This window comes from Sparassis crispa, assembly GCF_003851025.1.
Source record: "Sparassis crispa DNA, contig_000000F, whole genome shotgun sequence".
NCBI lineage: Eukaryota > Fungi > Basidiomycota > Agaricomycetes > Polyporales > Sparassidaceae > Sparassis > Sparassis crispa.
The window spans coordinates 3,311,004-3,336,542 of record NW_020939747.1 but is presented as its reverse complement, the minus strand read 5'-3'; the positions used below and the strand labels follow the sequence as shown (position 1 = coordinate 3,336,542).

The following is a 25,539-nucleotide window of genomic DNA, read 5'->3' as shown; positions in this document are numbered from 1 at the left end:
CACCATATCAGCGTTATGCAGATAAGGATGCCATGTTGGCGAGAGGTCTGCCAATTGTATGTCGCTCTCAGTGCTAACTTTGCCTTGACTCGGAGTAGCATAATGTTCAAAAGGGAAACGTGCACTTGCACCGCGCGCTCGCCAATGCTGCTGCCATCTGCCCCACTAGCACTCACAACTTCTCGACCGAACACATTTTGCCACCATCTCCGCCAACTTTGAGGTCCGCCAACCATACGCTGCCATCAGTGATAACTACACCTTGAGCTGAACACTGTCGAGATGTGAAATGCGCACTCGTACCGTGCGCTCGCCAACCTTCAGCTAGGATTCGGAAATTTGTGACTCCATACATTTCGCCATCACCTCCGCCAACTTTGTCCCGCCAATGAAGCTGCCATCGACAGTCTCCATCCCCTGCATAGTGTTCTCGTCTCCATCAGTCTTTGGCATGATGTCCCTCTAATAAGCGAGCCAGTTAGGACCTGTTCTGAGTTAGGAATGCAGACTCGGTGATAAACTGTGCACATGCCAATGTGTGAGGCGTAATATGAAGCTTGCATCCAGTGGGGTACTGGAATGCCTAGCCTGTTCTGGACATCCTCTCGCATGAAGTATGCATAGACGAGCCTTTCGCCATCTGCTCGAGTGATGCCATGATGAATCGCCTTTCCACAGAAGGCTATGACAGTTCCAGGACTATAATCGATGGCGACACGCATGGCGGGGAACTTCAACCACGCGCAAGTGTAGTTGCCCAACGTTGCCAACAGGTCGTAGAATGTGTATCTTGTCTTGCTATCTCGGTGGAAAGGAGTTTCCCGGTTGGCGATCACCTGGAGCGCATTGAATGGCGACGACCAGTTCAGCGCCATCTCTCGCAATTCTGGGTCTTGCTGGATCAAACCCAAGCACTGGCGTCCTGCAGCATATAGTGTTGGGTGAACGACGGCCAGGATGGCGCCCAGCAATGCGGAGGAGTCATGAATATCACGCAGCCAACTTCTTCCGCCCTCAAGCTTCAGGCTGGCGGAGGTCTCCAGCCTCCCAGACTCCATATGCTGCAAAGGCTGTCCAGACGCAAGGCAAATGGCGTGGCGAGGAGACCCACCTCTCTTACTTGTTGGAACCAACCTGGCGAGAGACACAAGGAGCCCGCTGGGAATTGGGCACACTCCTCAGGAGGCAAGAAGTACAACGGGTTGTGTCGCCAACTGGCGGTGGTGCTGGAAGGCTTACTGGCTGCTATTGCTGGGTGTAGGGCCCTGGTCGCTTAGAGCATCTTCGTCTGACAAATTTGTCAGATCACAGCGCAAGGCTGGGCAAGCCACTCACCTGGCGGTCTGGTATCAACACTCTTGGAAGTATCCAAGCCAAGATGCGTCCGTGCATGTCCACGAGGGTGGCGGGCTGGTCTATGTGTATTTCGCTCTCACCAAATGGAGGAGGCCACTTCCGTTCCAGTTCTGCCTCGAGGACTTCATTCTGCCCCGTGGGCTGAATCGAAAGGCTGTCGCAATATCTATCAATGTCCCACTGCAGCCTTACTATTACAATGGCGTGATCAGTGTGATCAGACCTGCGGCAAGACTAATGACTACCAGGATTACGGATGGCCTTCACAAGAGCATCTGCAATGCCATTGCACTCCAATAGGAGGGCGGATGGCATGGACGGAGGCACTTCTATAGATGGCGCAGAATGGGCTGCATGAGTGGCCAGATGGAGCTTTCGGCAGAACATGAGCTCCAAGACTCCTGCTATCTGATCGGTCAGTGGCATGGGTGACAGATTGCTCATCTTGATACTGTCTGCCAATCAATGGGACAATTACAGCATGCATCGGTTGAAGGAACGCACAGGTGTATGGCGGGCTCAGGCGGTTGGCTTGCAGATGCAGGGGAGAATGTAGGAGGGGCCAGAATGGCAAAGAACAGTATGCATTCATCTGCCTGCATATTGCTTGCAAGCACGTCCCTTGCACATCTCACATGTTCATCATGCCGCCGAGCCAGACTTGATGCCGCCATGCCAGATCACGGGCCGGGTGGTCCGCCATGTCTGGGCCCTTCGTCACCGCCATCTAATTGGCCGAGCCTAACTCCAAGGAAGCCCTTTATCTCACAGATTGGCATGCAGATGATCACCAGATTGCCTCCGCCCAGCATTCACGAGATGAAGTTGGCGTGGTGTGCTCTGCCATAGAAGCGGCATTCAACATTGCCTTTCACCAGGCATGAATGCTCGTGCATACCTACTACCACCTCCCGCCACTGCGAAAAATACACATACAATGCTTCAGCAGTCACCACACACCATGGCGAGGAGGGTAATTGGTGTAAGCCCAAATGGGCCATCAGCACGTGCATGTTGAGTTGTGGGCGGCCGATGAGGAAATGGACAGAGCGCTGCCCGTTGAACTATCGACCCCCTTCACTGTCCCAACACAAAAATCTCATCCTCGACATCGAGAAAGCATGCTGGCGAGATTTGTAATTTTGACGGAGCATCAGCCCATACTCTCTGAGAAGCTGCGGTCTTATGACACGGCAGATGCCAAGGGACGCAAGACTCTGGTTCAGAGCTTGCGCCAGAAGCTGAAGACACAGTTTGTCGACACGTCAAATTATGACGACATCATTGTGGAAACTGTGAGCAGTGTTTCATGTCTGTGAGGTCCCCACTAACTCTCACCGCAGAAAATCCGAGAGTGGCTCAATAACCATGCCCGCCATGCACAGGAGAAAGCGACGAAAAAGCGTATGCATGTTTCTGGCAAGCCCAATGCCTTCAAGGTGTGGGATGCGCTGGAGAGGGACAAGGTGACTGAGGCCGCGCGAGCACTTGCGGCAGATAAGGGTTGCAATGTCTCCAAGGTGTGGAGAGTCGCACGGAGTGCCGAATGGGCAAAACTGTCCGAGGAGGAGCAGAAGGTGTATGAGGAAAAGGCGGAAAGTTGGCACAATGGCACTCTGGATGATAAGATAAAAATGAAGTGCGTACCTCCTGTCACGTAGCATAAGGCAAATCCTGACCTAAGACAGGCTGAGGGAGCAGCGAATGATGCAATATCTGAAGAAGTTTGCCAAGACTATGTGGGACACCATGGGCATTCGCATGGCATTCATGCTAGCATATCCGAAGGAAGCGGGGAGTCTGAAGGTAGAGATGTGAGCGTAGACCGTCCGACTGTCACCATCTGCTAACCCCTGAGTGAAGGGTGGAGGTCAACCACGCCATCACCAATGGAACTCCATTCGGGGCCTATCCTGGGTGGCTGCGTGCTTACCAGCCTCTAGCAAAGGTGTTCTCTGAGTGGGCCAAAGGCGAATACGGTAAGAAGACCTCAGTTGCATTGTCGCTGGCACACTGACCTGATTTCTTAGGTGTGACTGAGACTACGGTGACGGTGAAGAAGACACCTGCCGATTGCATGCGGGCCATGGACAAGATTCGGTTGACGGCCAACGGTTTTCCTCTGCTCCCCTCGGTGCCTGAAGGTATGGTGGAAGCGCCTCTCAAGGTGATGAAGGTACAAGTTCGAGACTTCATGAATCATCACTACGGTATGACACTCCCACTCGGTGTTGAGAGATGCTGACCAGTTTACAGCATTGGCGAAGGGTGTTCGGAACTGCAAGTCGCCATGGACAAAGCTGAACAGCATAGACGACATCAATGAGGTTATTCCAGCGGAGATGCTACCTGAGAACTTCCAGTGGATCGATCCCTCAAAGATGACAAGTGTTCCCGTTCGTGCCTCCTCGACCACTGGCGGGCACGCCAAGAGGAACATGGACCTGAGCAGACCATGCGATTCACCCAGTACTTCGACAAGGATGGCGAAGCTGCTCTCGCCAAGTATGATCCTCTTCCACCACTTGACGGATCAGCACAGGCATTAGAAGAAGGATCTGAACATGAGGTCCAAGAAGCACTCACACCCAAGAAGGCGGGGAAGGTGAAGAAGAAGGGTAAACCTGTGCGCAAGGTCACGGGAAAGGCGACATCGAAGGCGACAAAGGGCAAAGCGGCCCCTGGTGGAGCCAAAGGCGGTGGGCGTAAACGCAAGATGAAAGATGCATACGACTCAGAAGACGATGCCAGAAGCAGCCAAGACTCTGATCGGAGTTCGCCAGATATACCCAGCATGGCTTCCGAAGAAGATACGGCCAGCGATGAAGATTCAGGGGATGGCGAGAGCATAATTGCGAATAAAGCGAAGGGCAAGGCAGTCGCCACCACCAATGGACATAAGGCTAACAATGGCAGTGCACCTCAAGCGAGTGGTAGCGGCGGTGCCAAGACGAAGGAAAAGCGAGGTCTCCAAGACCTTCCTCTGGGCGCACTGCACAGATTTGACACAGAGGAGACTGATGAAGCATCGAGTGAACTGGAGCCCAGTACAAAGGAGCTCAGGCTTGAGCTTCAAGGCCGAGCCCTGCGTCTCACTGGCAGGAGTACTGTGGGGAGTACTGTGCCCCACCTCGTCAAAAGGAGAGACATGTTTCTCGCCACCCTTTCTGTCGAACCGCGATACTAGGATATGCTGAAGCAAGTCAAGATTGCGACTGTGGTGAGCTCCTTTCGTGGGGATTCATAGCCACCCTTGATCATCCGTCATATAGCCCCAGGTGTATCGTTTCGCCAGGTATGATCCGATTCCCTGGAGTGAATGGTCGTATAGCCAGCGCTACCTCCCGCCGTCATTTCATGCGGTGCACAACTTTGACATCGTCGAGAACTGGTTGGGCGACAAACCATGGCTGACAAAATATCGGTTCTTACATTCACAGGGCGTACAACAATCTGCACTCGTGATTGGTATGACGCTGAGGGACCTCACACGATCTCAGTTCATTGAGGAGGGCGAACCGACCAACCTTCCCAACTATGTGGCGAACTCGGCAATCTCATTTGATGCAGTAGAGCAGCTGCTTCGCTGTTGCGAGATCATTACCTTGGACATGGTGGAAGGGAACGTCACCCATGCCATGGTGAAGCCAGTGAGCAAGCCTGCCATACGCGGTGCCCCACAAGGTGGTGATGGCCTTGGGGGCCAGGAGGAGCAGGAAGGTGATGCCTCTGCAAGAACTCACGATGGTGCTGCTACTGCTGCCAAAGTTCACAAGGCTCACCAGCCTGCCCCCATGGCTGACAAACCAATCATTCCAAGTGGAGGAGATGAAGGGCCGAGCCAGGAGACCAGTGGTGGGGCCTCTGATGATGGCGAAGAGGACGATGCACACTTGTCCGTACCTAGCAGTGGTGCTGAACGACCGCCACCGCCTCCATTTATACCTAAGACGAGGAAGGCCGCAGCCATGGAAGACCGTCCATCAGGTCAAGCCAAAGCGCTCCAGGGAAGGTTGATCACCGATGCCCTTCAGAGTAATATCCCCGGCAGGATCACTCGCAGTCAGCGTCAAGCGATGGATGAGTCGCCCGCCAAGAATACCCGCAGTCAGCATCCACTAGGAGCTGTGAAAGATTTGAAGAAGCTTCCTGATCCAAAGCGGAAACGTCAACCAGCACGTCCTGAGCCCGATGGCGAAGACAGCTCTGGTGAAGACAATCCGCCACCTCGGAAGCATGGACGTGGTACTCAGGACGAGTTGGTAGTGGCCTCGCCGAGGAAGAAGAATGCGAGGGCCGAGGACTCGGATGATGGTGACAAGCCTCCCGCAAAGCGAAGACGAGCTCTGCCTCAGACCCCGGAGGTCAAGGACAAGGGAGAAACCAAGCTGAAGCCGGTCCGTCTGGGGAAAGCAGCCGCCAAAGTGAAAGAGAGTGGCCAAGTTGGCGCAGGTCGCAAGACCCACAGTGGCGGCACCAGACCTTGACAATATAACTCCAGTTCAAAGTAGACTCGTAGGCTTCCACATTGTTTAATGTGACCCATAGATCTACATAGGTAAAGCCATGGAGATGGTGGCAATGGCGAGGGGAGTTGGCGAGAACTTCAGCAGGCATTCAGTTGACTTGGAGTGGCAGTGGCGAATCGAGTGCATGGAGATTCCATGCTAGGTTAAAAAGCATGTATATCAATACTCTAATGACTACACATTGTGTCTATCTGGGCGAAAGGCGGTGAAGACCATGGCGGAGTCGACCTTCTCTCGGAATGCGTCCAGAGACTTCGCCACCAGCGAGGTTTCCTCTCTCGCCGTCGCCACCTCCTTCCCCACCTTCTTCGCTTCATCCAAAGCGGACGTCGCCACCGCCATCGAATCCTCTTTGGCGAGCGCCAATTCCATCTCCAGCTTGCTCGCTTGAGCGATCGCCTCTGCCGCCGAAGACCTGAGCTCCTTCTCCATGCTGTCTGACCGCGCTGCCTGGAGCTCCATCGAATGACGGAGGTCAGCCAATTCGCCCTGCAGCTTGTCGACGTCCGCTTGGCTCACCATCTGGTTCGCGCCTTGCTCCAACCTGTTGACCTTCTCCTTGAGCTCTGGCAGGCAATGTCGCTTGGCGACGAGGTCCGCCACCGCCAACTTCATGCTCTCCTGAAGCTCGATGGTGACCGGCCTGCGAAACTCCTCCATCGCCAACTTGACCTCTTCGCGAATGCTCCGGGCATTTTCTTGAAATGCGGATGGCGGGTTGATTCGCTGGAGCGCCGTTGTGATCTCTGCCTTGACGGTGTTGAGGTCCGCCATCCTCTCCTGGAATTGGACTTCCATCCCGTCCTTGTGCGCCAGGAACTCCTGTCGCAACTCGGCACAATTTGCGCAGTCATCGTTGGATGACTGCGAGGTTTCTTCGCCACTGGGGGTGTCGCCTTCGTTCACCGGAGCGGGACTTCCTGTAGACACTCGCTGGACGTCGCGCAAGTGGGGTGCTGTATCCCTGGTCAGCGCTGCATGGATTCGAAGCTGTGGCGGGCGCACTTACCCTTGCTGGTCAGAGGCACTGCTCTGAGGCGGTTCGCCTTCGCATCCCTTTTCGCCTCCGCCTCCTTCTTCGCTGCATTGCGGTCCAGTGGGGTGCCCCTCTTAGCTGGCCTTCGCCCTTCATCGAGATGTCCTGCCTTCGCCAATGTGGAGGACTTCGCTCCCTTCGACGCCTTGGATATCTCCAGGGAGGGCGTCACCTCCTGTGCCACCTCGGCAGCTCCTGCGCTCGTCTCATGGGGCATCAGCAGCGAACGCTGCCGATCGTCATGTGGCCGCTCCAAGGACGCGCGCTGTTTCATGGTTACATCGACTCCAGCTGCGACAAGATGTCCTGCTTACCTCATCCTCCGCCACCTCTGCCTGATACTCTGGCGCATCCTCTGGTTCGTCGGCGACTGGTGTCAGCATGCGCTTGCTGCTGCTAGCTTGCGGCGGAGCAGCTGGCCCTGTTTGGAAGGCCATAGCCTGCACCGCCTCCATTGCCAGCCTGGCGGCTTCCTCCATGCCATCGCCTTCCGCCAGAGGCATCTTGGCTGCTGCCTTGGGAGCACTCGCCTTCGCCTTCCTGGTGATCACGGGCACCATTGGGCCCGAGCGACCTCCCATCGCCACCCTTGTCGTCTGCCCGCCCTCCTTCACAACAGACTTGGCAGGCGGGACCTCATCCGGCTCACGTACTGAGGTCCTGGTGACCTCACCACCATCTTGCGCACCTGAGTTTTGGCTCCTCACTGGCTTTGCCTTGGGTCCTGATTTCTTACCTTCGCCAGGTTTGGCGACCACACCAGACTTGGCAGGCGCGCCAGAGTTGGAGACCTCGCCAGAGTTGGTGACCTCACCAGAGTTGGACAGAGCCACAGCTCCAGTGGCGGTGGCGGACTTGGTGGCGCGCTTGGACTTCGACGATTTCTCCACCAAGGCCTCGCCTTCAGCGTTGGCTTCATAGGGCGTGACGGTCGCCTTCTGCTTCATCGCCTCGACCTCCTCACCACCCTTGACCTTGGAGCTGGATGCTGCAGCATTGCGCATCTTGGTCTTCTTCGGCGGCTTGCGCTTCGACGCTCCCATGACCATGGGTTCTGCACCGTCGGGCTCATCGGAGTCGACCTTGACGTCGTATGGAGGTGGCGACGTGGGCAGTGGCTTGCCCTCTACCACCAGCACTGCGCACATCTCTTGGAACTCACGCTGTGCGGTGTGTGAGTTTCCTCGCAGGGGCACGCCGTCCGTGTTCCTCGGCGCGATGCTGCAACTGACCCCTCGTGCTGCACATTCGAGGCAGCGACCGAAGTTGGCGGTGTTGAGCTTGCATGGCCACTCTTTCTCCTGGCAGCCAACGCAAGGGACGAGCTGCAGGAACATTAGCACAGGTCAATGTCTCACAAAATCGTTACTCACCGAATCTGTTGCGTGTGCCCACATGAAGTCAGACACGCGGGTGGACATCTTTTTCCACATGTCCTTCTGCGACACCGTCACCTTCGCCTTCCCCTTCGCCGTCGCCTTCCCCTTCGCCGTCGCCTTCCCCTTTGCCGTCGCCTTTGCCTTCCCCTTTGCCTTCCCCTTCGGTGCGACATGAGGCGTCGCCGTCATCCTCGTTGTCTGTTTGACAGGTTTGGCAGGGGCGTTCGTCTTCGCAACACCGTCGTTAGAGTCCCCTGCGGTCTTGGCGGGTAGATTGGAAGGCAGTGCCGGAGTCTCGTCTTCGCTTTCGATGAACTCCTTGCTCTTGTATTCCTTCATCGCACGCTTCTTCTTTGGCGGCTTGACGGTCGGTACTTCCTTTTCATCGCTTGACTCCTTCACCTTCCTCTTCCCGCTCTTCTTCGTGCTCACCTTCGAGCCCTCCACCTCGGTCTGCGCCATCCTCTTCTGCGCACGCTGTGCTCAGCCAGAGGTGGTCGGGGCCTCGCCTTTCTCCTTTGCGACCTCGATCGGCTTCATCCGCTTCACCTTCGGAGCCGCCTCCTCGTTCTCACTCTCCTCACTCGACTCTGTGATGACCGCCTTGCGCTTTCGGAGTGATGGGGCAGCTGGCAAGATCGATATTGGTCTGGCAGTTGGCGGAGGGGGCGACGCCGCATCGACCTCGATGGATTCGGGCTGGCCTGCACCCGGCACGTCTTCTGCCATCTCATCGTCGTCATCTTTGTCGGCATCGTCGTCCTCGTCACTGTCGGCATCATCATCGTCCTCGCCCTCCTGCTCCTCTCCCTCTCCCTCTCCCTCTCCCTCTCCCTCTCCCTCTCCCCCATCCTCTTCCTCGCTCATCGCATGCACCGCCTTCCCCTGTGCCTTCTCCTTTCTCTTGCCCTTTCCCTTGTCCTCCCCCGCCTCCACGTGGACGATACGCTCACCCACCATGCCTGTCCCGACGTCGTTGTCAGCTCTCTCCTTGCCTTTCCCCTTGGTGACGAGGTCCCCGGTAGCCAGGTCCTCCTCGCCACGTCCCTGGGTGTCGTCATCGGCTGGCACATTGCCCCAGCCCTCCGCTTGCGTACTCTTCACCGGTGGCAGCTTGCAATATGGATCTGGTGCAGTCAGTGTGTCGCTCGACGCCTCACAATGCTTGTGACTCACCTTCAGTCCACCACTGCCTTCCCAGGTCCTCACACTCCCCATACTCGCGCACAGCCAGAGGGTACCTCTTGTATATCCTCTCATCGTCGTTCGATATGTGGTCCAGCCGTGCCAGGGCCTTCTGCTGGTATGCCCGGGTGAATTCCAGCAACGCGCTGATGACGATCCCAGGCATCCTCAACGACTTCAAGGGCTGCGGGAAACTCTTTTCAAGCTGACTCTGTGTGGCATATTCGGTAAGTGCATGCCAGACCTTCGACCGATGACTTACCACTTCGAGGTAAATCCTCGTCTCCCAGTCCGGATAGCGAGGGTCGTCCTGACGAGGCGCCGCTGCAACAATGGCCGTCAGTCGCGCGGCCTGCAGAACATAGTTGGGGTCGATATCCAGAGGCATGGTGAGCTTGGCAGAAGAAAGCATGAGGGTGTTTCAAAAGCAGAGGTTGCAGTACAGCGGAGGCGGAGCAGACGACGCTATGAGCTGGCAGACGCAATCTGCACCAAGTTCAACTTCACACGTCACGCGACCACGTGCTTTGCACGTGATCGCTGGACTTGCGCGATTTCTCAAGTCTCTCAAGGTCAGTGTGACCTGCCGCAAGTTCTCATGGCTCCCAACAGTAAGTTCTATTGCTCTCCTTGTGGAATCTGACTCCTTTGTGATGTTATCTGACCTTTCTATGTCATATCAATCCCCTTTCTACAACTGATCTCCCGCGATCCAGGACTGATCGAAGACTTGTCTGCTCGTACCTCCTGACACGCTGGACATTACGATGGGCGAGTCGGATGAGGAGGATAGTATCGCTGAGCCCCGTCGTCCACTCATTTCGGATCTCCTTGACTCTCCTGGATCTGCCCAGATCTCCTTGCCTCTCCACTCTGCTTCTCAGACACCCCTCGCGCCCCGCCACACTACCCCGTCCCTGGCGGCTCCATTTGCGCCATCCAACTCGCCACATGAGCATCTCCACCGCCATGCCTCGCCAAAGGTACAGGCGTCATCTGGATCTGTGGCGCCTGTGGAGGGAAGTCGCGCACTTATTCCTGACCCTCTGGCGCCAGCTTGGGATGAAAGTCGTGGCAGTTCGCCAATCCATAGGCGTGCACTCATCTCAGATTCCACCCCCACTGCGCCCGGTGGAATGTTCAACTTCGACACTCCTGGCATCTCGCCAATCCCTCGACGCGCCCTGTTGGAAGCTACTCCCCTTCCTCCACCAGCTCACACTTTCGACTTTCGCACTCCTGACACCTCCCAACTCCCTCGACGATCACTCATCGCTGAGCCCCTTGACGCTACGCCACGTACATCCATCCACTTCGATAGTCAAGCAAGTACGCCGATGGCGAGGGGCATGCTGGTGGACAAGACACTTGACGTGGAACCAGTGCCGAAACTGCTGGACTTTGACAATAGTCCTCCCACCACGCCAGGACGACAGCGAGCTCTGATGATAGACAGCCCTGGCGCAACGCCTGTGCGTAGCCAGGTCCGGTGGCTAAATAGTCCCAGCACTTCGCCTCCAAAGAGGCGGCCTTTGTTGGACGATGTTTTAAGTCCACCGCCTCTGCCATCGGCGCCCTCTCACTCGCCAGCTCGCACTTTCGATGACAGCAATTTCCGCCACGATGCACCTGTCATTCACTATATGAAAGGCAGCATCGAGCCAGTCACTGTTACTTCCAGGATGCCAAGTCTGGCAGCACTTCCAGATGAGCTGCCGATCCATCGTCCCACCCATTGGGAACAGGTTCTAGGCTTATTCCCAGATACCACACAGCTGCTGCCAATGGCAGTCCCTGGAGAGACGAATGCTGCTTCTGGCTCACAAGTGGCCCGCCTCGGTAGATTGTTTGCGCAGATCGCAGCAGAGGCAGACAGTTCCAGTGAGTACATCCCTGGCAACCTTCAGTCTGATGTTGACCTTATTCATAGTGGACGATGACGAAGGTGATAGCTTTGCAGTTAGTCGTCGTCGCGCCATGTTGCGGGAGCGCATTGTACGTCTTCAGCGTGAGCTCAACCTCACTGAGGATATGCACGTTGCGAACCTCAATGCCAGCTCGACCGTGTTCCAAATGGGGTACATTCTGAGGGACATTCGTGGCGAGGTGTATCACAGCAACTGAACTAGTGTCTTTGAGCGTTCTGGTGTTAGCAATATATGACCGCTATGTAACAGCTTGTATACCAGTACAAAATGGATACATTCACTTCTGCATCACTAAGCTCTAAAGCCCATCGCTCCTCCAGTGTACTCTTGAGATGGGCGGACTGCGCTCGCCATCACCAAGGCATGTTGTTGCCAGCAATTGGCCCATCGCCAAAGGACCTGAGTGAAAGCTTCACTGCATGGGAATATCGCTCCGCCAGCAAAGGGCCCACTGCCAAGGGTCAGAGGGTTGGCCATCGCCAAGCCGTGTTTTCGCCACCAATTGGCCCTCCACCATGAGTGCTGGTGAGTGATGGGCCCACCGGCAAAGGTCAGAGAATTGGCGATCACCAGAGCACGTCATCACCACCAATGCGCCCAGAAACTGCAGGGCTGTATGTGACAATGGGCCCATTGGTGGTGATGACATATCCTGGTGATCGTCAACCCACTGGCCTTTGGCGGTGGGCCGATTGCTGGCGATAACATGCTCTGGCGTTGGCCAACCCTCTGACCTTTGGCGGTGGGCCGATTGCTGGCGGAAACATGTCCTGGCGATGACCTATCCCATGGGTGCTTGCAGTAAGGCCCTCACTGAGGGTGCTTTGGCAATGGGCCGACTGCTGGCGATAACATGCTCTGGCAATCGTCAACCCTCTAACCTTTGGCGGTGGGCCCATCCTTCAGGTTACACTCTGGGCGATCGGCCCACTGCTCATTCGTCATACTCTGGCAGTGGGCCGATTGCTCAGACAAACATGCTCTGGCCATGGCCAACACTCTGACCTTTGGCGGTGGGCCCATCCATCATCTTACACTCGTGGCGATGGGCCCACTGCTCATTGATCATACTTTGGCAGTGGGCCCATCGATGGCGATAACATGCTCTGGCGTCGGCCCACCCTCTGACCTGTGGCGGTGGGCCCATTGCTTAACGGTTACAACACTGTAATATGCCCTGCTAGTGGGCCGAGCACTGGGAGAAGAACACTAGCGGTGGGCCCACTGCTAGTATCCCACACATGAAAGATATGGGCCCACTGCTGGTAGAGGTCAACATGGTGACAATGGGCCGACGTCCGCTGGCTGTCCAGTTCATGACAATGTCAGGGTAAATGGGAGTTCAGTTCAGGTAACATGACTGAAAGGTGTGAGTACTTGCCCTTCGGACCGCGCTTCTTGTTTCTGCTGAGGTATGTCTTCTTCACTTTGGGGAGTGACATCAGCCAATAGACTATAAGGTAAAGCAGTGTGCGACAGAACTTTAGGAAGAGAAGAAGGTAAGTCGGACCGAGTGTGGCACCACCATGATGCCAAATGGGGATGAGTGCGTGTGACCATCCCCGCGAGAAATTCCGAAATATTACGCGAACTGTGTATATAAACCCGCCCAAATCCTACTCTCTTCCCACTTGTCCCTTTCCCATTTACCTTCATTCCCTCCTCTCTTTCTCTCCATCTGTTCTACTCTCCCTTCACTGCTCCTCATGGTCGCTGGTTCTGACGATGAGTACGGTGACCATGATCTTGCTCTCTCTGTTGCCGACTGCAAGGATATTGATCATGTCACTGCAGAGGCCTTCGCAATGCTGTCTGTTGCTTCGTTGCCATCCCGCCCTGCTCGTCGCGCCCTCGGCGGCTTCACGTCTGCTCAACGACAACACTCTTCACCTCGTGAGGCCACTATGAGGTGCGAACCTCAACTCGCACTTCTGGATGCAGGTGAGTCAGGTTGTACAGACTAGAACAATCTCACCATTTTCTTTCGTGCAGGTCCCCTGCATCACCCCATCTGTGAGGGTCCATTAGATATACCGGTGGAGGTGAATGGTAAAAAGATTTATCAGTTGGAGGAGGCATGTGAGACAGGCATCACAGATCATTGGTAAGTACTATGTCCATAGGTAATGATATTATTCTAACCATGGTGTAGGTACAAAGCTGCTGCGATGCAATTCTATCGTGGTGCGAAGTTCTATTCTTCTCCTGTGGAGGAGAAGAAATATGACTCTGCTGCTGCGCCGACCCATCGCTACAGGGAAGGCGAGAAGAAGTACGTCATCTACCATGGCCTGGCCCCCAGGCCCGGCATATATGCTACGTGGTAAGTAATATATTATGTGTGCATTTGGTATCATAGTAATGTTGGTAGGCTGGAGGTGGTTGCTATGTGTAGTGGCTCATGCTATCAGAAGGCCCTATCAGAAGAGGGAATATTTGGAGGACGCTTGTGCCATCAGAGGCTTTGTTGCTACGCTACCCCCGGCAGCTAAGCTGGAGTGTACGCCCTATTCGCTGTCGAGTATCGGCATCAATACACTTGAGGATCGCCAGGGGCCACACGATGTGTCTTTGTTGTCTAGTCCTACATCAGTCTTTCGAATGCCTGCCTACTCCACACCACAGAGCCCAGTGCAGGGAACGGTGCGCTCACTACCCAGTGCGCCAACCTAGGGCGAGCTCTGCGAGGAGCACGGCTTTTACATCGAGCAGTCATTCACATAGCTATGCTTGTGCAGTGTTGACTCATGACTGTAGTGGCAGCTCGTCGTGCCATCACAAGTGGTATGCTGTTTTCCGTGGGACAGCCCCTGGTGTGTTTAGCTCGGAGTAAGTTTTATTTATTTTGTAGAATTTATCGCGACCTGAGAACTTTGCAGGGCAACAGCCAAGAGAATGACTAGTGGTCACCCCATTGGCTTCTTCAAGGAGTTTAATACAGAGGAAGACGCCGTCGGCGAGTTCATTCTTGTGCATTCTCTTGGCCACATCATTGCATTGGCATGATGTGATACGTATGCACGCGGGACAATGCACATCTGCCCTGGAAAGCCTTCTGAAAAAGTCATCGCATTGCATGTCATGTGTTGTTCCTGTCGCCAGTTGCCTGTGTTGTCGTCGCGTGTCGTTACTGCTGTGTGTCGTTTACACTTTGTATTGTTGTTAGTCGGAATGCATTGCTTGTTGCCTTGTAACCTGTGAACCTATGAGACGTGCGCTGTGTTTGAGGGGTAGTGTGAGCTCGTTCAGGGTGTATCGTATGAGGGGAGGTGTTATTGAGGGTATACTGAGTGGTATGCAGCGAAGGAGGGCCATACTTTAAATTCTGGGATGCGATTGGTGCGCATTAATGTGAGGTATGTGAAGCCTGAGGGCTGTCGAGCACCCAAGCTGGTTTGATGTAACAGTTACTCTGTTTAACATATGAACTACGACAAAAAATCAGTCTACAGTACTACACTCCGTACAGGAATTTAGAGCGAAGAGGCAGAAGCTGGAATGCGTGAAGTGACAGGTGGAGTTGGTTGGCAGATGCATCAAGTCTGACGTGCAACTTCTTTCTTGCCACTACAATACAACTCAACTCGCGTTCCCTGCCACGACGACGCTTTTTTTCCTCTCTGTATACTCTAGGTGAGTTTTATTATAGTTTTCCACTCCCTTGCTGAGGAGTATGCGTGGCTTTGTTACTCCTGAATAGACGTGCACGCTGGGTCAACACTTGGCCCTATGACACAGACATTCAGGTCACTAGGCTGCCCCAGAAGTGCCTCCTTATCCGACAACCTCTCCTTCCTTTGTATTCGCTTTGTGCTCAACCTCCATATGTTTTTATAGGTCGCTAAGTAAGAACAGATGCATGAGGTAAGTTTGTCTTGAGTTCTGTCCACACCTACTGAACTAGCCACAGACACGCTCCGGGCGGGTCTTCTCACCATATGCTACTGTCGTATCGGCGCCTGTCATGCTGAGCAGCTGTGGTTCTCACCATTATATTACAATTGCCCACAACACTGGGCAGGCCATTATGCACAACTCACCAGCCATTGTAATTGTAATAACACTGGGCACATTGTAATACAATGGCAATTACAATGCTGGCCACATTGTAATTGAAAAAAGAAGTGTTCACAGTGAGAGTTGAACCTCTGACCACATGGCCAAAGTTTTGCTTATGTAAACTACATAAGATATGTGCTTTAACCACTACACCATTGGTGCTTGCTATTGCTTCAACCTCAATTGTATATAATGAGTCTGTCCACTACAATATAATATACAAGCTTCTATTACAAATACTAACACTTGTTACTGTTCCTTTCTTAACTCTTTGTTAAATACTATTATAGTGTCTATTTATGTTCTCTTACTTGTTTATCTCTTTTTCTAATTCTTTAAAGTAATAGTATTAGATATAATATTAAAATGTGCATTAGAAGCTTGTATATTATATTGTAGTGGACAGACTTATTATATACAATTGAGGTTGAAGTAATAGCAAGCACTAATAGTGTGGTGGTTAAAGTACATATTTTATGTAGCTTACATAAGCAAAACTCCGGCCATGAGGTCAGGGGTTCAACTCTCACTGTGAACACTTCTTTTTTCAATTACAATGTGGCCAGCATTGTAATTGCCATTGGATTACAATGTGCCCAGTGTTATTACAATTACAATGGCTGGTGAGTTGTGCACAATGGCTTGCCCAGTGTTGTGGGCAATTGTAATACAATGGTGGCCACCACTGGTGTGCTGAGGCCCTTCCTGCAGAAAGCGCTGCTAGCGGAACGGAGCGAGGAGGCTGCCACTCTGATGACACCCCCGTTGTTCGCCACATCACAGCCCGCATCACCTCTCGCAGTGCTCCCTTCATCTCCCACATCCATGTGTTCCTCTCCCCTTTCATCGTGTTCTTCCAGGAGGAACTCACCCGTCGCTGAGGGCCTGGTGCTCCTGCTTCCCTTTAAACCTCTTGAAAACATGGCTATCGAAGGTCCTGCACATGGACACACTGCTACCAAAGGTCCTGCGCATGCAGACCACGTGACCGAAGGCCCTGCACATGCAGACCACGTGACCGAAGGCCCTGCACATGCAGACCACGCAACCAAAGGGCCTGCGCATGCAGGCCATGCAGCCGAAGGCCCTACGCATGGAGGCCACCTGGCTCAAGCTCCTGCGCATGAAGGCCACCCAAAGAACGGGAAACGGAAGCGTAGGCAAGCAAAATGCCTACGAATTAAGGCCGCCGAGATCTATTCTTACAAGATGCATTCCCCTTTGGCTGTGAAGTTATGCAAGCTGTCAGTCGTGAGCTCAGGCCTCTGAGGTAGGGACCTTCCCGTCTGCAGCGGAGGGTTCATTGTGAAGTGCATGGGCTCGTTGAAGAAGGGGAGGTTGTGGGAGATGAATGATGTGTTGAAGCGGGGGTTCCGTGTGCATGAGTGGGATGGCAGGTGCATTTCGCTACACTGGACGTTGCTAAAGCTGTCTCCTCATACAGCTGTTGCTGCAGGAGCCCTCACGTGCTGTTGGACATGGAAAGGTGAGTGATCGTGGTTCTTGCAGGCCAGCCAGATGATGTGACATGGCACCACACCGCTAGCCAGGCAAGCACAGCAATAGCATCTTTACGGCTTACAGGCACCTTCTCACCTGCTCATCAAACCCACCGGAGAGGATGAGAGGATGTTTTCTGATGCTTGCCATGGGAGTCTCTCATGGAGGAGGACAGGTTGCCCCCGGGGACATGTCAAATTCTTCAAAAAACCAGGCTTTGCTCACAGAGATTTGTCACAACCACGCGATCCAGCGCATTGTGGGTTTTGGGAGCAGTATGTCAGCATGTCTCATTTGTAGCTGACGCTTGGCTGAAAGCTGCATGTTCCAGGTGTGTTTGCTGCGTTCGCACCAAAAGCCTTCAACCATGCTGCAGCATGCCTGGAGAAGTTATACAGCAGCAAACTGTCTCTCCACCAGAACTTCCCAAACAGCATCTACCCAGCAGCCACCTTCAACATAGGGCTGCATGCAGTTTGTTTTGACCACGCTGATGATCAGAATAGCCCTGAGACCTGGTGCGCAATCACGGCCCTGGGATCCTTCAACCCTAAGCGTGGTGGACACCTGGTCTTATTTGACCTCAAGCTGGTGATCGAATTTCCCCCTGGCTCAACCATTCTGATTCCGTCTGCCCTTCTGCGGCATGGGAATCTTCCAATACATGGCGGCGAATGCCGCCAGTCATTCGCACAGTATTGCACTGGCAGTTTGCTCAGGTGGGTAGACTACGGATTTCGCACGGAGGCAGAGTTCGCCTCGCAAGACCCGTGCAGTAAGCAGGAGTTCGATAGGTCCATTGAGGAAAGGATGGATGCAGTCCTTGAACTATTCTCGGTGTATGAGAACCTGCTGGAAGATCACAAAAATGCGGCGGATGCAAGGCTTAGTTAGGTTTCAGTGAATGTACACTACACCTTCCTGTTATAGATAAAACGTGTGATCGGCAGAAGGCGCTTTGCCATGTAGTAGTACTGAACTGTTACAGTGAGGATGACAAGCTATATATTTGGTATGTTCTGCTGCTGTTCTTCCTTAAGTTTACTCAACTATGCCTAAATCTTCAAAACCCCCAGAATTATACACTCACAGCCGACAGGCCACCTCTCGCAGCATCTCCATCTCGGCAGATGGCAGGCATGTCATTTCACAGGTGAAAGACCTGCAAATATGTCGCTCTCCCTCTACCTTCCCCGAGGACTCTATGGAGGTGGATCCACCAGTTTCTGATTCAAACCCTCCCGACTCTGCGCTGGATAGAACTCAAGAACCTGAGCCACAGCCTGGGCTAGAAGGTATCCATGTGGTGATGCAGGGACGAACAAAGTGATATGAGAAATTGGTGCATAACTAATTCATCGTGAAAACATTTCACAGCATTGACAGAGCTTTCAGGACGATCCCATAAGAACTTGGATCCGGTGCCGCGACAGCTACCTTGACGAGGTCTTACACCTCGAAGGCCAAGGCCTATTCATAACCTTCCCCTGCGCGTCGTGCCTTTCCGAGTCTCCATTCTATTTCCACTGCAAGGATTGCTATGGTGGGGAGATTCTTTGTCAGACATGCATGGTCAGCGGCCACCGGCGCTCTCCACTGCATGCTATCGAGGTATGTGTAGCACAGTTTCTTCTTACCAGAATACCTTCTGAAAGCTGTAGTAGGTCTGGACAGGGGCATACTTCCAGAAGACCAGCCTTCTCGACCTCGGGCTCATCGTGCAGCTCAGCCACAAGCTTGATGCAATCTGTGGCACCCACGCCAAGCCTCGCAACATCATCGTCTTGCATACGAATGGCATTCACGTAGTTAAAGTCTCCTTCTGCACCTGTATGGAATCCCCAAAGTACCAGCAACTTCTTCGTTACGGCTGGTGGCCGGCCACTCGGCTGGAACCCAGAACCTGTGCCAGCATGCACACTCTTCGCCTCTTCCAAGTTCTAAACCTACAAGGGAAGATAACAGCTTACGACTTTTACAAGACACTGGAGCTGTTGACTGACAACACTGGCTTGCAGAAGCTTCCGCTGAGCGATGCAGCTGCTCATTTCTGTTTTTTTTTTACTGACAGAGCTTCTCTAAAATACAGGATTGACTTCCTTCGTTCATGCTCATGATTAGGCAATGGCGCCATGTCAAAATGGCAAAACACGCCGGCCGGGGGCATGACAGTGGCGGTATCAGCGAGTCTCGTGCTGGAGTGTTGGCTGTGCTGTGCCACGCCTGCCCGCATCCTGGGATAAATCTTCCTCGAGGGTGGGATGACACCGACGGCTCTGATAGGTAAGCCTGCATTACTCGCCCTTTCGTCACGGTGCATTCAACCCCCCAGTAGATGGCTGTACACTCTGTTCATCTCTCACAATGCCAACTTTCGACTTTTGAACCGTGTGCATGCTCACGATCAGCGCGACCTCTGGCTGGCACCTGGCTTGGCTTATTTTGTACACAATGAGCCGTATGCAGACTACATCAAAAAATTCGTCGACCAGGAGGAGATTCGCACCTGCATTGGATTTGCCGCCCTCATGAACTCTTTGAACTGGAAGGCCAAAGGTTTGCAGTCCATGGGCGTTGGGGGCGTAAGCTGCTCTTGGCATAAGCTTTTTCGGCCGCTAGGGCTCAGCACCTTACAGAAGGGAGAAAGGTCTGTCCACATGTGCACGAGCCCACTTCCCGATACTTACTTCATTACAGGTATTGTAACATGGATTACATTTTTCTTTCGAGCGTCAAGTCCATGGACACGAAGAGGCTTGTCATCTTCTACGACATAGCCTGCCAATAGTCCATAAATTTCTGGGCTCATCATGAGCAAGTGCTGCTGGAGCTGCGGCTTCAGCTCCCCTGTTCTGCCCTCAAATTTTACGTCCCCAAGTTCCACCTCCTGCCTCACCGGAAATTATGTCATGCCCCATACTCCTTCAACTTTGCAAAAGGCTGCGCACGGACTGACGGAGAGGAAATTGAATGCAACTGGTCAGCACTGAACCTTGTGGCCCCCAGCATGAAGGAAATGGGCCCGGGTGCATGGTGGGAGACGATCGATAATGTTTGTGGGTTCCACAACTGGCGCAAGATGGTCGAACTTGGTAAGTCCATATCTTACTGGTCCACCTGTCTCGCTAATCTTGATATCAATTGTGTAGAGAACATGTTGCTGCATCAGATGCTGGAAGTGATACCAGAAGCCATCGCCCACCACGAAGATTTTTGCAAGTTCACGAGTGGTCTGCTTGCACAATGTCCTGCAGACGTTTCAGCTTGGAGGACGATGCTGGAGGAGTGGGAGGTGGATCATTCAAAGCCAGATCCATATGTGTTACCCAAGAGCAGTAAGTCCCAGCTGGTTATTGCTCTGACTTTTACTTACAACTTTTGTCAGCTGTCACACTTGCCGAAGTGCATTTGAAGCTGGCGAAGGAGGAGCAGGCGCGTGTTCAGGCAATGCAAGATGCGCAGTTGGATGTGAGCCCCGGCACCTTCTTGCTGTTGGACATGGAGCTGGAAGACTAGCAGTAAGTCGATTGCCCTGAGCCTCCGTGGTCTGTTTTTAACTCTGTGCCAGAGGTGATCATCATAGTGCCGACAGCGATACGGCTTTGCACGAAGGTCTCCGAGCATTTGCGATGGAGCACGCTGCAATGGAGAGGAACCTTGCTGCGAATTTTGACTCCAAGTGGACCGTTGTATGGCAACGCATGCAAACCATCCTTCGCGACCTCAATACTGCTGTGCAGGTGCTTGATTCGTCCTTGGATGCTGCAAGTGAGCAGGACAATGACATCGAGTCTGAAGCTGTCGACCTGGATGCTGAGATTGATTGTAACGTAGAGCTTGACGTCGACCTCGGACTTGATGAAGATCTGGAGAACGATGTGGACCCTGTATAATGTAGTGTCAGCTATCTTGATACTTGACCTTCCCTATCTCCTGCCTCCCATAGCCCACATTCTCTATCTCGTGCTCATTTTTGGCTCGCTGTCACTTTCTATCCATTGGACCTACCCATGTGGTCGTCGCTCTCCCGGTACCCATGTTTTTAGATTTCAGCCGCAATGCTATGTTTTGTCACCTGTGTGCAATATGACGGCTGAATGGTTTGATACCAATTCATATGCTTGGGCTGGCAGGTAATGTTTCTGTCTGTTCTCATATGTTTGAGCATTCCAAAAATAGTATTTCGTCTTTTTTTCTCGTATGTTTGAGCTTTCCGAAAATAGTATTCCGTCTTTTCTTATATGTTTTGATTTTTCCAAATATGGCAATTCATTTTTTAAATTCCCTGTCATTATTTTTTTTCTGCTAGTATTATAATGTGGGCCGCTTATTAGTGAGGAATTATAATGCAACCCAGTGCGGCGATCAGCGGACACATTGTATTGACCTGTGTGGTAGTTACTGGAAGGTATTATAATTATACTACAAGGACACCTGACGCCTCCTGCAAGAACGTCTAGTAGTGCGAGCTGCCGCCGATGTCCGTATTAGCCCCCAGTCATGCAGACAAGTGCCCATAATTCCCGATCTCCTTCTCGCTGAAGACTGGCTGGTCCAAAAGACCGTTCTGGCTCAGCTAGATGGTTCCATGCTACTCAGTACCCCGATGTTAATCAACGCGAACCATCCTTATGTTTCCATGTCTAATCCGATGAGCCGGCCTTACACTGTGCATAAGAGAGATGCACTTGGTCGACTCCACTGCCCTGGGTCATGGCTGGAGTCCCCATCATCAGAACTGGAAGCGCACGTGGCAGCCGTGCATCATCTTATCCAAGGTTCCCTGCGAGACTAAGACCTCAACTTCGCATGACCATGGGACAATTCCAGTGCGACCACCGCGCGGAACCAGGATGAACCCAATGACATTCAGCCAGTGCCTGCAACCACTGCAGCACTCCCACCCGATGTTGTACCAGACAAGTTATGGGGACCAAAGACTTCCTCTCTGCCCAAGGACACAATACTTCCTTCTGCCAAACTGAAAGAGTTGTTAGATGTCAGCCCCGACTGGCCTCCACAGCTCCGTGAGGAAATTCTGCAGACCTTGAGGAAGAACCAGTCAGCATTCACCTTTGATGGACACCTGGGACACAACCCATCAGCCATGGAGATACACATTCCCACTGACGCGAAACCGGTAGCTTTACCCATGTATATGGCATCCTCGGCCAAATGTGAAGTTATCAATAAACAGCTGGATGCATGGCTACAGATGGAGGTAGTTGAATCCTCAAAAAGTCCTTGGGCTGCCCCCGTGCTGATAGTTTACCACAATGGAAAGCCTTGCTTTTGCATGGACTACAGGAAGCTTAATGCACTCACTATTGCAGACAAGTTTCCAATCCCTCGGCAGACCGACATTTTGCAAGCCCTATCTGAAGCCCAAGTGCTGTCATCACTGGACGCACTCTCTGGATTTACACAACTCCCCATCGCCAAACAGGACCACGAGAAGACAGCATTCTGCACGCATCGCGGATTATTCCAGTTCAGGCGACTGTCCTTCGGGCTCAGGAATGGACTGTCCACTTTTCAACGCATTATGCAGAGTGTGCTTGCCCCTTATCTTTGGCTCTTCGCACTCGTATATATTGACAATATCGTAATCTACTCCAAGAACTGCCAAGAACACTTAGTACACCTAGACCAAGTCTTGTCAGCAATTTCGGAATCGAGGATGACTCTCTCCCCAATGAAATGTCATTTCGGTTACTCCTCAATCCTTCTCCTCGGCCAGAAGGTATCGCGTCTGAGATTCTCTACTCATGAGGAGAAAGTACGCGCCATCACCGAACTTGCATGACCGTCTCGAGTCTCCGAACTCCAAACCTTTTTGGGAATGACAGTCTACTTTTTGACATATATTCCGTATTACTTGTTCGTCATCTTCCCACTTTTTGAGCTACTTCGTAAGGACCACAAATGGGATTGGACCACGGAATGCGAAGTTGTGTGGATGAAGGCTAAAGAAGCACTCCAGTCAGCACCCATCCTTGCTCACGCAATGCCGGGACTTCCATACCGACTCTACACTGATGCTTCTGACATTGCCCTGGGAGCATGCCTTCAGCAAGTCCAACCAATTCAAGTTCGAGATCTTGCTGGAACAAAAGCTTACGACCACCTGCGCAAGGCATTCGAGTCGCATCAACCAGCTCCCAATCTCATTACCCACCTCACCTCCAAGTTCAAGGACGTTCCTATTAATGAACCTTGGGCTGCATCCCTCGATGAATCACTCGTGCATGTAGAACATGTCATAGCCTACTAGAGTCGCACGTGCAAATCCGCTGAGCACAACTACTCTGTGATGGAACGTGAAGCACTAGCAGCCAAGGAAGGCCTTGTTCACTTCCAACCCTTCATAGAGGGCAAAGCAGTGATGCTTATCATGGATCATGCAGTACTCCAATGGGCTTGCACTTATGAGAATGCAAACTGCCACTTAGCAGCGTGGGGGGCAGTGTTCGCAGCTTACCTCCCTAATCTCGACATCGTGCACAGAGCAGGGAGGGTACACTCCAATGTAGATCCCTTGTTGAGACTGCCCAGGCTACCACCAGCACACAACTCACCAGTTGTTGATTCCTCACTAGCAATTGTCACGGACCAAGTCACTCCAGCTAGACATGAAGCAGAGCAAGAGCGACTCCCAGCCACAAAAATGGCCTCCTCTACAAGGGCCATATGGGAATGGAGTGAAGTCCTGGAGGGCCTACCACCCGCTTGGGACTGGGACACTATGGGAATACCGGATGACCGCGACACTAGCTTGAGAACTGGGGACTTTGACCACCAGAGCCCTGGAAGTTACTCCGAGAGCTCACACCTCAAGCTGAAACTAGCTGTAGCTAATGCCACCTTGACAACTCCACAAAGCGATGAGCGACCACCACTCTCATCCACTCCCTCTAGCAAGGGAGAGTACATCGGATCCGCCAAGCTTCTCATAAGCTTGAGCCAGCAGTTCAAGGAAAGATTCATGAATGGCTACACTAAGGACCCCTTCTTTCGCGATAAATGGAAAAAGGCAGGGAGCCTCAATGTCTCTCCTTTTGATGGCCAATGCTTCTTCAGAGATGAAGAGAGCCTGCTATTCTTCCACTCGGAAGATAACGTGGCACGACTTTGCATACCTAGAGCAGAGACAGCGGGAATAATCGCATGGGCGCACGACTCACCATTTGAAGCCGCCCACAAAGGTCCGCACAAACTCGCGCTACGCCTAAGCAGTAAATTCTACTGGCCAAGATTGCGAGCAGAAGTCATGAGCTATGTTTCCTCCTGCGATGTGTGTCAAAAGGTGAAGCATGATACATGAATGAAAGCTGGACTACTCCACCCAAACCCCGTCCCTATCTGACCGTATGAGTGGGTCTCCCTGGATCTCATTATGGGGCTCCCTGAATCCATGGGCTATAATGCCGTGCTAGTAACAGTTGACCATTGCACAAAACATGTGCAGTTTGTCCCGTGCTCAGGGAAGCTGGACGCCGAAGGATTTGGATGAATGTTTGTGGACTATATCGTTTACCGGTATGGCATTCTGGAACACATCATCATGGATCAGGATGCACGCTGGACTTCGGACTTCTGGAGAGTCATTGCTAAGGAACTCAATGTTCATCTGTGTTACGCGGCAGCGAAACACGAGCGGCTAGTCGAGTCGTCACGAGACAAGGTCTTAGTCTAAGACACAAGTCCGTTCAAGTGACACTTCTGGCGATGTCCTCGCACTGAAGGTCGATCAGAGTTCGTTCTTATGACTCGTAGTAGCTGTCTGCTACTAACGGTCGATCTCAGTCAAAGGCAAGTGAAAAGCTGGTTTAATGGTAACCAGGTCGAGATGGGGATCCAGCTCGACAAGGTCGTCTACTTATACAAAAGGTATCCGCAGTACTACGCAGTAATGCGAGATTGTTCATTGGCTAGATAAGGTGAAACAATATCTGAGCAAGGTAACAGCGAGGAAGTAATATGTATGAGAAAGCTGAGTAAGGTCGTGAGAGATAATCAGTACTAATGGGGATAACGAGTCGTGTATCAGAACGAGGTAAAGATGAGGCATACATGCACGTCTTGCATGTGCGATAAGAAGAAGGTCCGGAGTTGGATCCGGTGTAACCCCAGACTAGGAGTTCTGGACATCTGGATAAAGAATCAGAGGTTGCGCTCCGATGAGTCGCGTGTTGGATCACGTGGTCTGGTAACGTAAAGGGAACAAAGAAAAGAAAAAGGAAAAGACGCGCCACAAGTGAGGAGCATTGTAACATCAGCTCCCGTCTAACGTTTCTTGTCCCACAAGAAATATTGTGATCTTCATCGTCGTCGGGGGCAGTCACGGACATAATGATCTCCTCCACATTTGTAGCATGTCCGCCGGCTGGTTCGTGATCCTTGTTCGGGGATACGTCCATCCCTGTAGGGATGACTGCGACGCGAAGAAGTGGATGCGGTCGAGAAAGATGGTTGGGATAACGGAGATCGTCCACTGGGTACGTGCGAACGAGGAGGGCGAGGTCGAACGGGAATTGGTTCTGGCGATGAGCGAGGAGTGGATGCGG

The 25,539-nt window shown here is 52.7% G+C and overlaps 12 protein-coding genes across 12 annotated transcripts; 8 read left to right on the top strand and 4 right to left on the bottom strand.

Moving 5' to 3' along the window:
• Positions 1-324: 324 nt before the first annotated feature.
• On the bottom strand, positions 325-1,058 carry SCP_0112500 (hypothetical protein; the record flags this gene model as incomplete). Its single annotated transcript, XM_027753477.1, has 2 exons — positions 325-462; positions 510-1,058. The coding sequence occupies 2 exons, from the start codon at positions 1,056-1,058 to the stop codon at positions 325-327; spliced, it is 687 nt and encodes a 228-aa protein (XP_027609278.1).
• A 215-nt stretch (positions 1,059-1,273) lies between these two features.
• On the bottom strand, positions 1,274-1,958 carry SCP_0112490 (hypothetical protein; the record flags this gene model as incomplete). Its single annotated transcript, XM_027753476.1, has 4 exons — positions 1,274-1,288; positions 1,336-1,547; positions 1,602-1,807; positions 1,861-1,958. 4 exons carry the CDS (start codon positions 1,956-1,958, stop codon positions 1,274-1,276), a joined length of 531 nt encoding a protein of 176 aa, XP_027609277.1.
• Positions 1,959-2,477: 519 nt separating this feature from the next.
• SCP_0112480 (hypothetical protein) lies at positions 2,478-5,843 on the top strand (the record flags this gene model as incomplete). The annotated part of the gene is made up of 9 exons (XM_027753475.1): positions 2,478-2,651; positions 2,700-2,995; positions 3,045-3,170; positions 3,220-3,335; positions 3,387-3,566; positions 3,613-3,752; positions 3,809-4,477; positions 4,544-4,576; positions 4,629-5,843. The coding sequence occupies 9 exons, from the start codon at positions 2,478-2,480 to the stop codon at positions 5,841-5,843; spliced, it is 2,949 nt and encodes a 982-aa protein (XP_027609276.1).
• A 216-nt stretch (positions 5,844-6,059) lies between these two features.
• SCP_0112470 (hypothetical protein) lies at positions 6,060-8,762 on the bottom strand (the record flags this gene model as incomplete). Its single annotated transcript, XM_027753474.1, has 4 exons — positions 6,060-6,841; positions 6,895-7,186; positions 7,236-8,246; positions 8,295-8,762. The coding sequence occupies 4 exons, from the start codon at positions 8,760-8,762 to the stop codon at positions 6,060-6,062; spliced, it is 2,553 nt and encodes an 850-aa protein (XP_027609275.1).
• A 21-nt stretch (positions 8,763-8,783) lies between these two features.
• Positions 8,784-9,897, bottom strand: SCP_0112460 (hypothetical protein; the record flags this gene model as incomplete). The annotated part of the gene is made up of 3 exons (XM_027753473.1): positions 8,784-9,427; positions 9,477-9,696; positions 9,748-9,897. 3 exons carry the CDS (start codon positions 9,895-9,897, stop codon positions 8,784-8,786), a joined length of 1,014 nt encoding a protein of 337 aa, XP_027609274.1.
• A 355-nt stretch (positions 9,898-10,252) lies between these two features.
• SCP_0112450 (hypothetical protein) lies at positions 10,253-11,609 on the top strand (the record flags this gene model as incomplete). Its single annotated transcript, XM_027753472.1, has 2 exons — positions 10,253-11,366; positions 11,416-11,609. 2 exons carry the CDS (start codon positions 10,253-10,255, stop codon positions 11,607-11,609), a joined length of 1,308 nt encoding a protein of 435 aa, XP_027609273.1.
• Positions 11,610-13,119: 1,510 nt separating this feature from the next.
• SCP_0112440 (hypothetical protein) lies at positions 13,120-14,086 on the top strand (the record flags this gene model as incomplete). Its single annotated transcript, XM_027753471.1, has 4 exons — positions 13,120-13,354; positions 13,406-13,517; positions 13,566-13,736; positions 13,828-14,086. 4 exons carry the CDS (start codon positions 13,120-13,122, stop codon positions 14,084-14,086), a joined length of 777 nt encoding a protein of 258 aa, XP_027609272.1.
• A 2,058-nt stretch (positions 14,087-16,144) lies between these two features.
• Positions 16,145-16,741, top strand: SCP_0112430 (hypothetical protein; the record flags this gene model as incomplete). Its single annotated transcript, XM_027753470.1, has 1 exon — positions 16,145-16,741. One exon carries the CDS (start codon positions 16,145-16,147, stop codon positions 16,739-16,741), a length of 597 nt encoding a protein of 198 aa, XP_027609271.1.
• A 379-nt stretch (positions 16,742-17,120) lies between these two features.
• Positions 17,121-17,866, top strand: SCP_0112420 (hypothetical protein; the record flags this gene model as incomplete). Its single annotated transcript, XM_027753469.1, has 2 exons — positions 17,121-17,247; positions 17,304-17,866. The coding sequence occupies 2 exons, from the start codon at positions 17,121-17,123 to the stop codon at positions 17,864-17,866; spliced, it is 690 nt and encodes a 229-aa protein (XP_027609270.1).
• A 1,213-nt stretch (positions 17,867-19,079) lies between these two features.
• SCP_0112410 (hypothetical protein) lies at positions 19,080-19,760 on the top strand (the record flags this gene model as incomplete). Its single annotated transcript, XM_027753468.1, has 4 exons — positions 19,080-19,255; positions 19,308-19,554; positions 19,609-19,619; positions 19,670-19,760. 4 exons carry the CDS (start codon positions 19,080-19,082, stop codon positions 19,758-19,760), a joined length of 525 nt encoding a protein of 174 aa, XP_027609269.1.
• Positions 19,761-19,979: 219 nt separating this feature from the next.
• Positions 19,980-20,865, top strand: SCP_0112400 (hypothetical protein; the record flags this gene model as incomplete). The annotated part of the gene is made up of 4 exons (XM_027753467.1): positions 19,980-20,064; positions 20,122-20,307; positions 20,358-20,463; positions 20,541-20,865. The coding sequence occupies 4 exons, from the start codon at positions 19,980-19,982 to the stop codon at positions 20,863-20,865; spliced, it is 702 nt and encodes a 233-aa protein (XP_027609268.1).
• Positions 20,866-23,639: 2,774 nt separating this feature from the next.
• On the top strand, positions 23,640-24,296 carry SCP_0112390 (hypothetical protein; the record flags this gene model as incomplete). The annotated part of the gene is made up of 1 exon (XM_027753466.1): positions 23,640-24,296. One exon carries the CDS (start codon positions 23,640-23,642, stop codon positions 24,294-24,296), a length of 657 nt encoding a protein of 218 aa, XP_027609267.1.
• Positions 24,297-25,539: the final 1,243 nt, after the last annotated feature.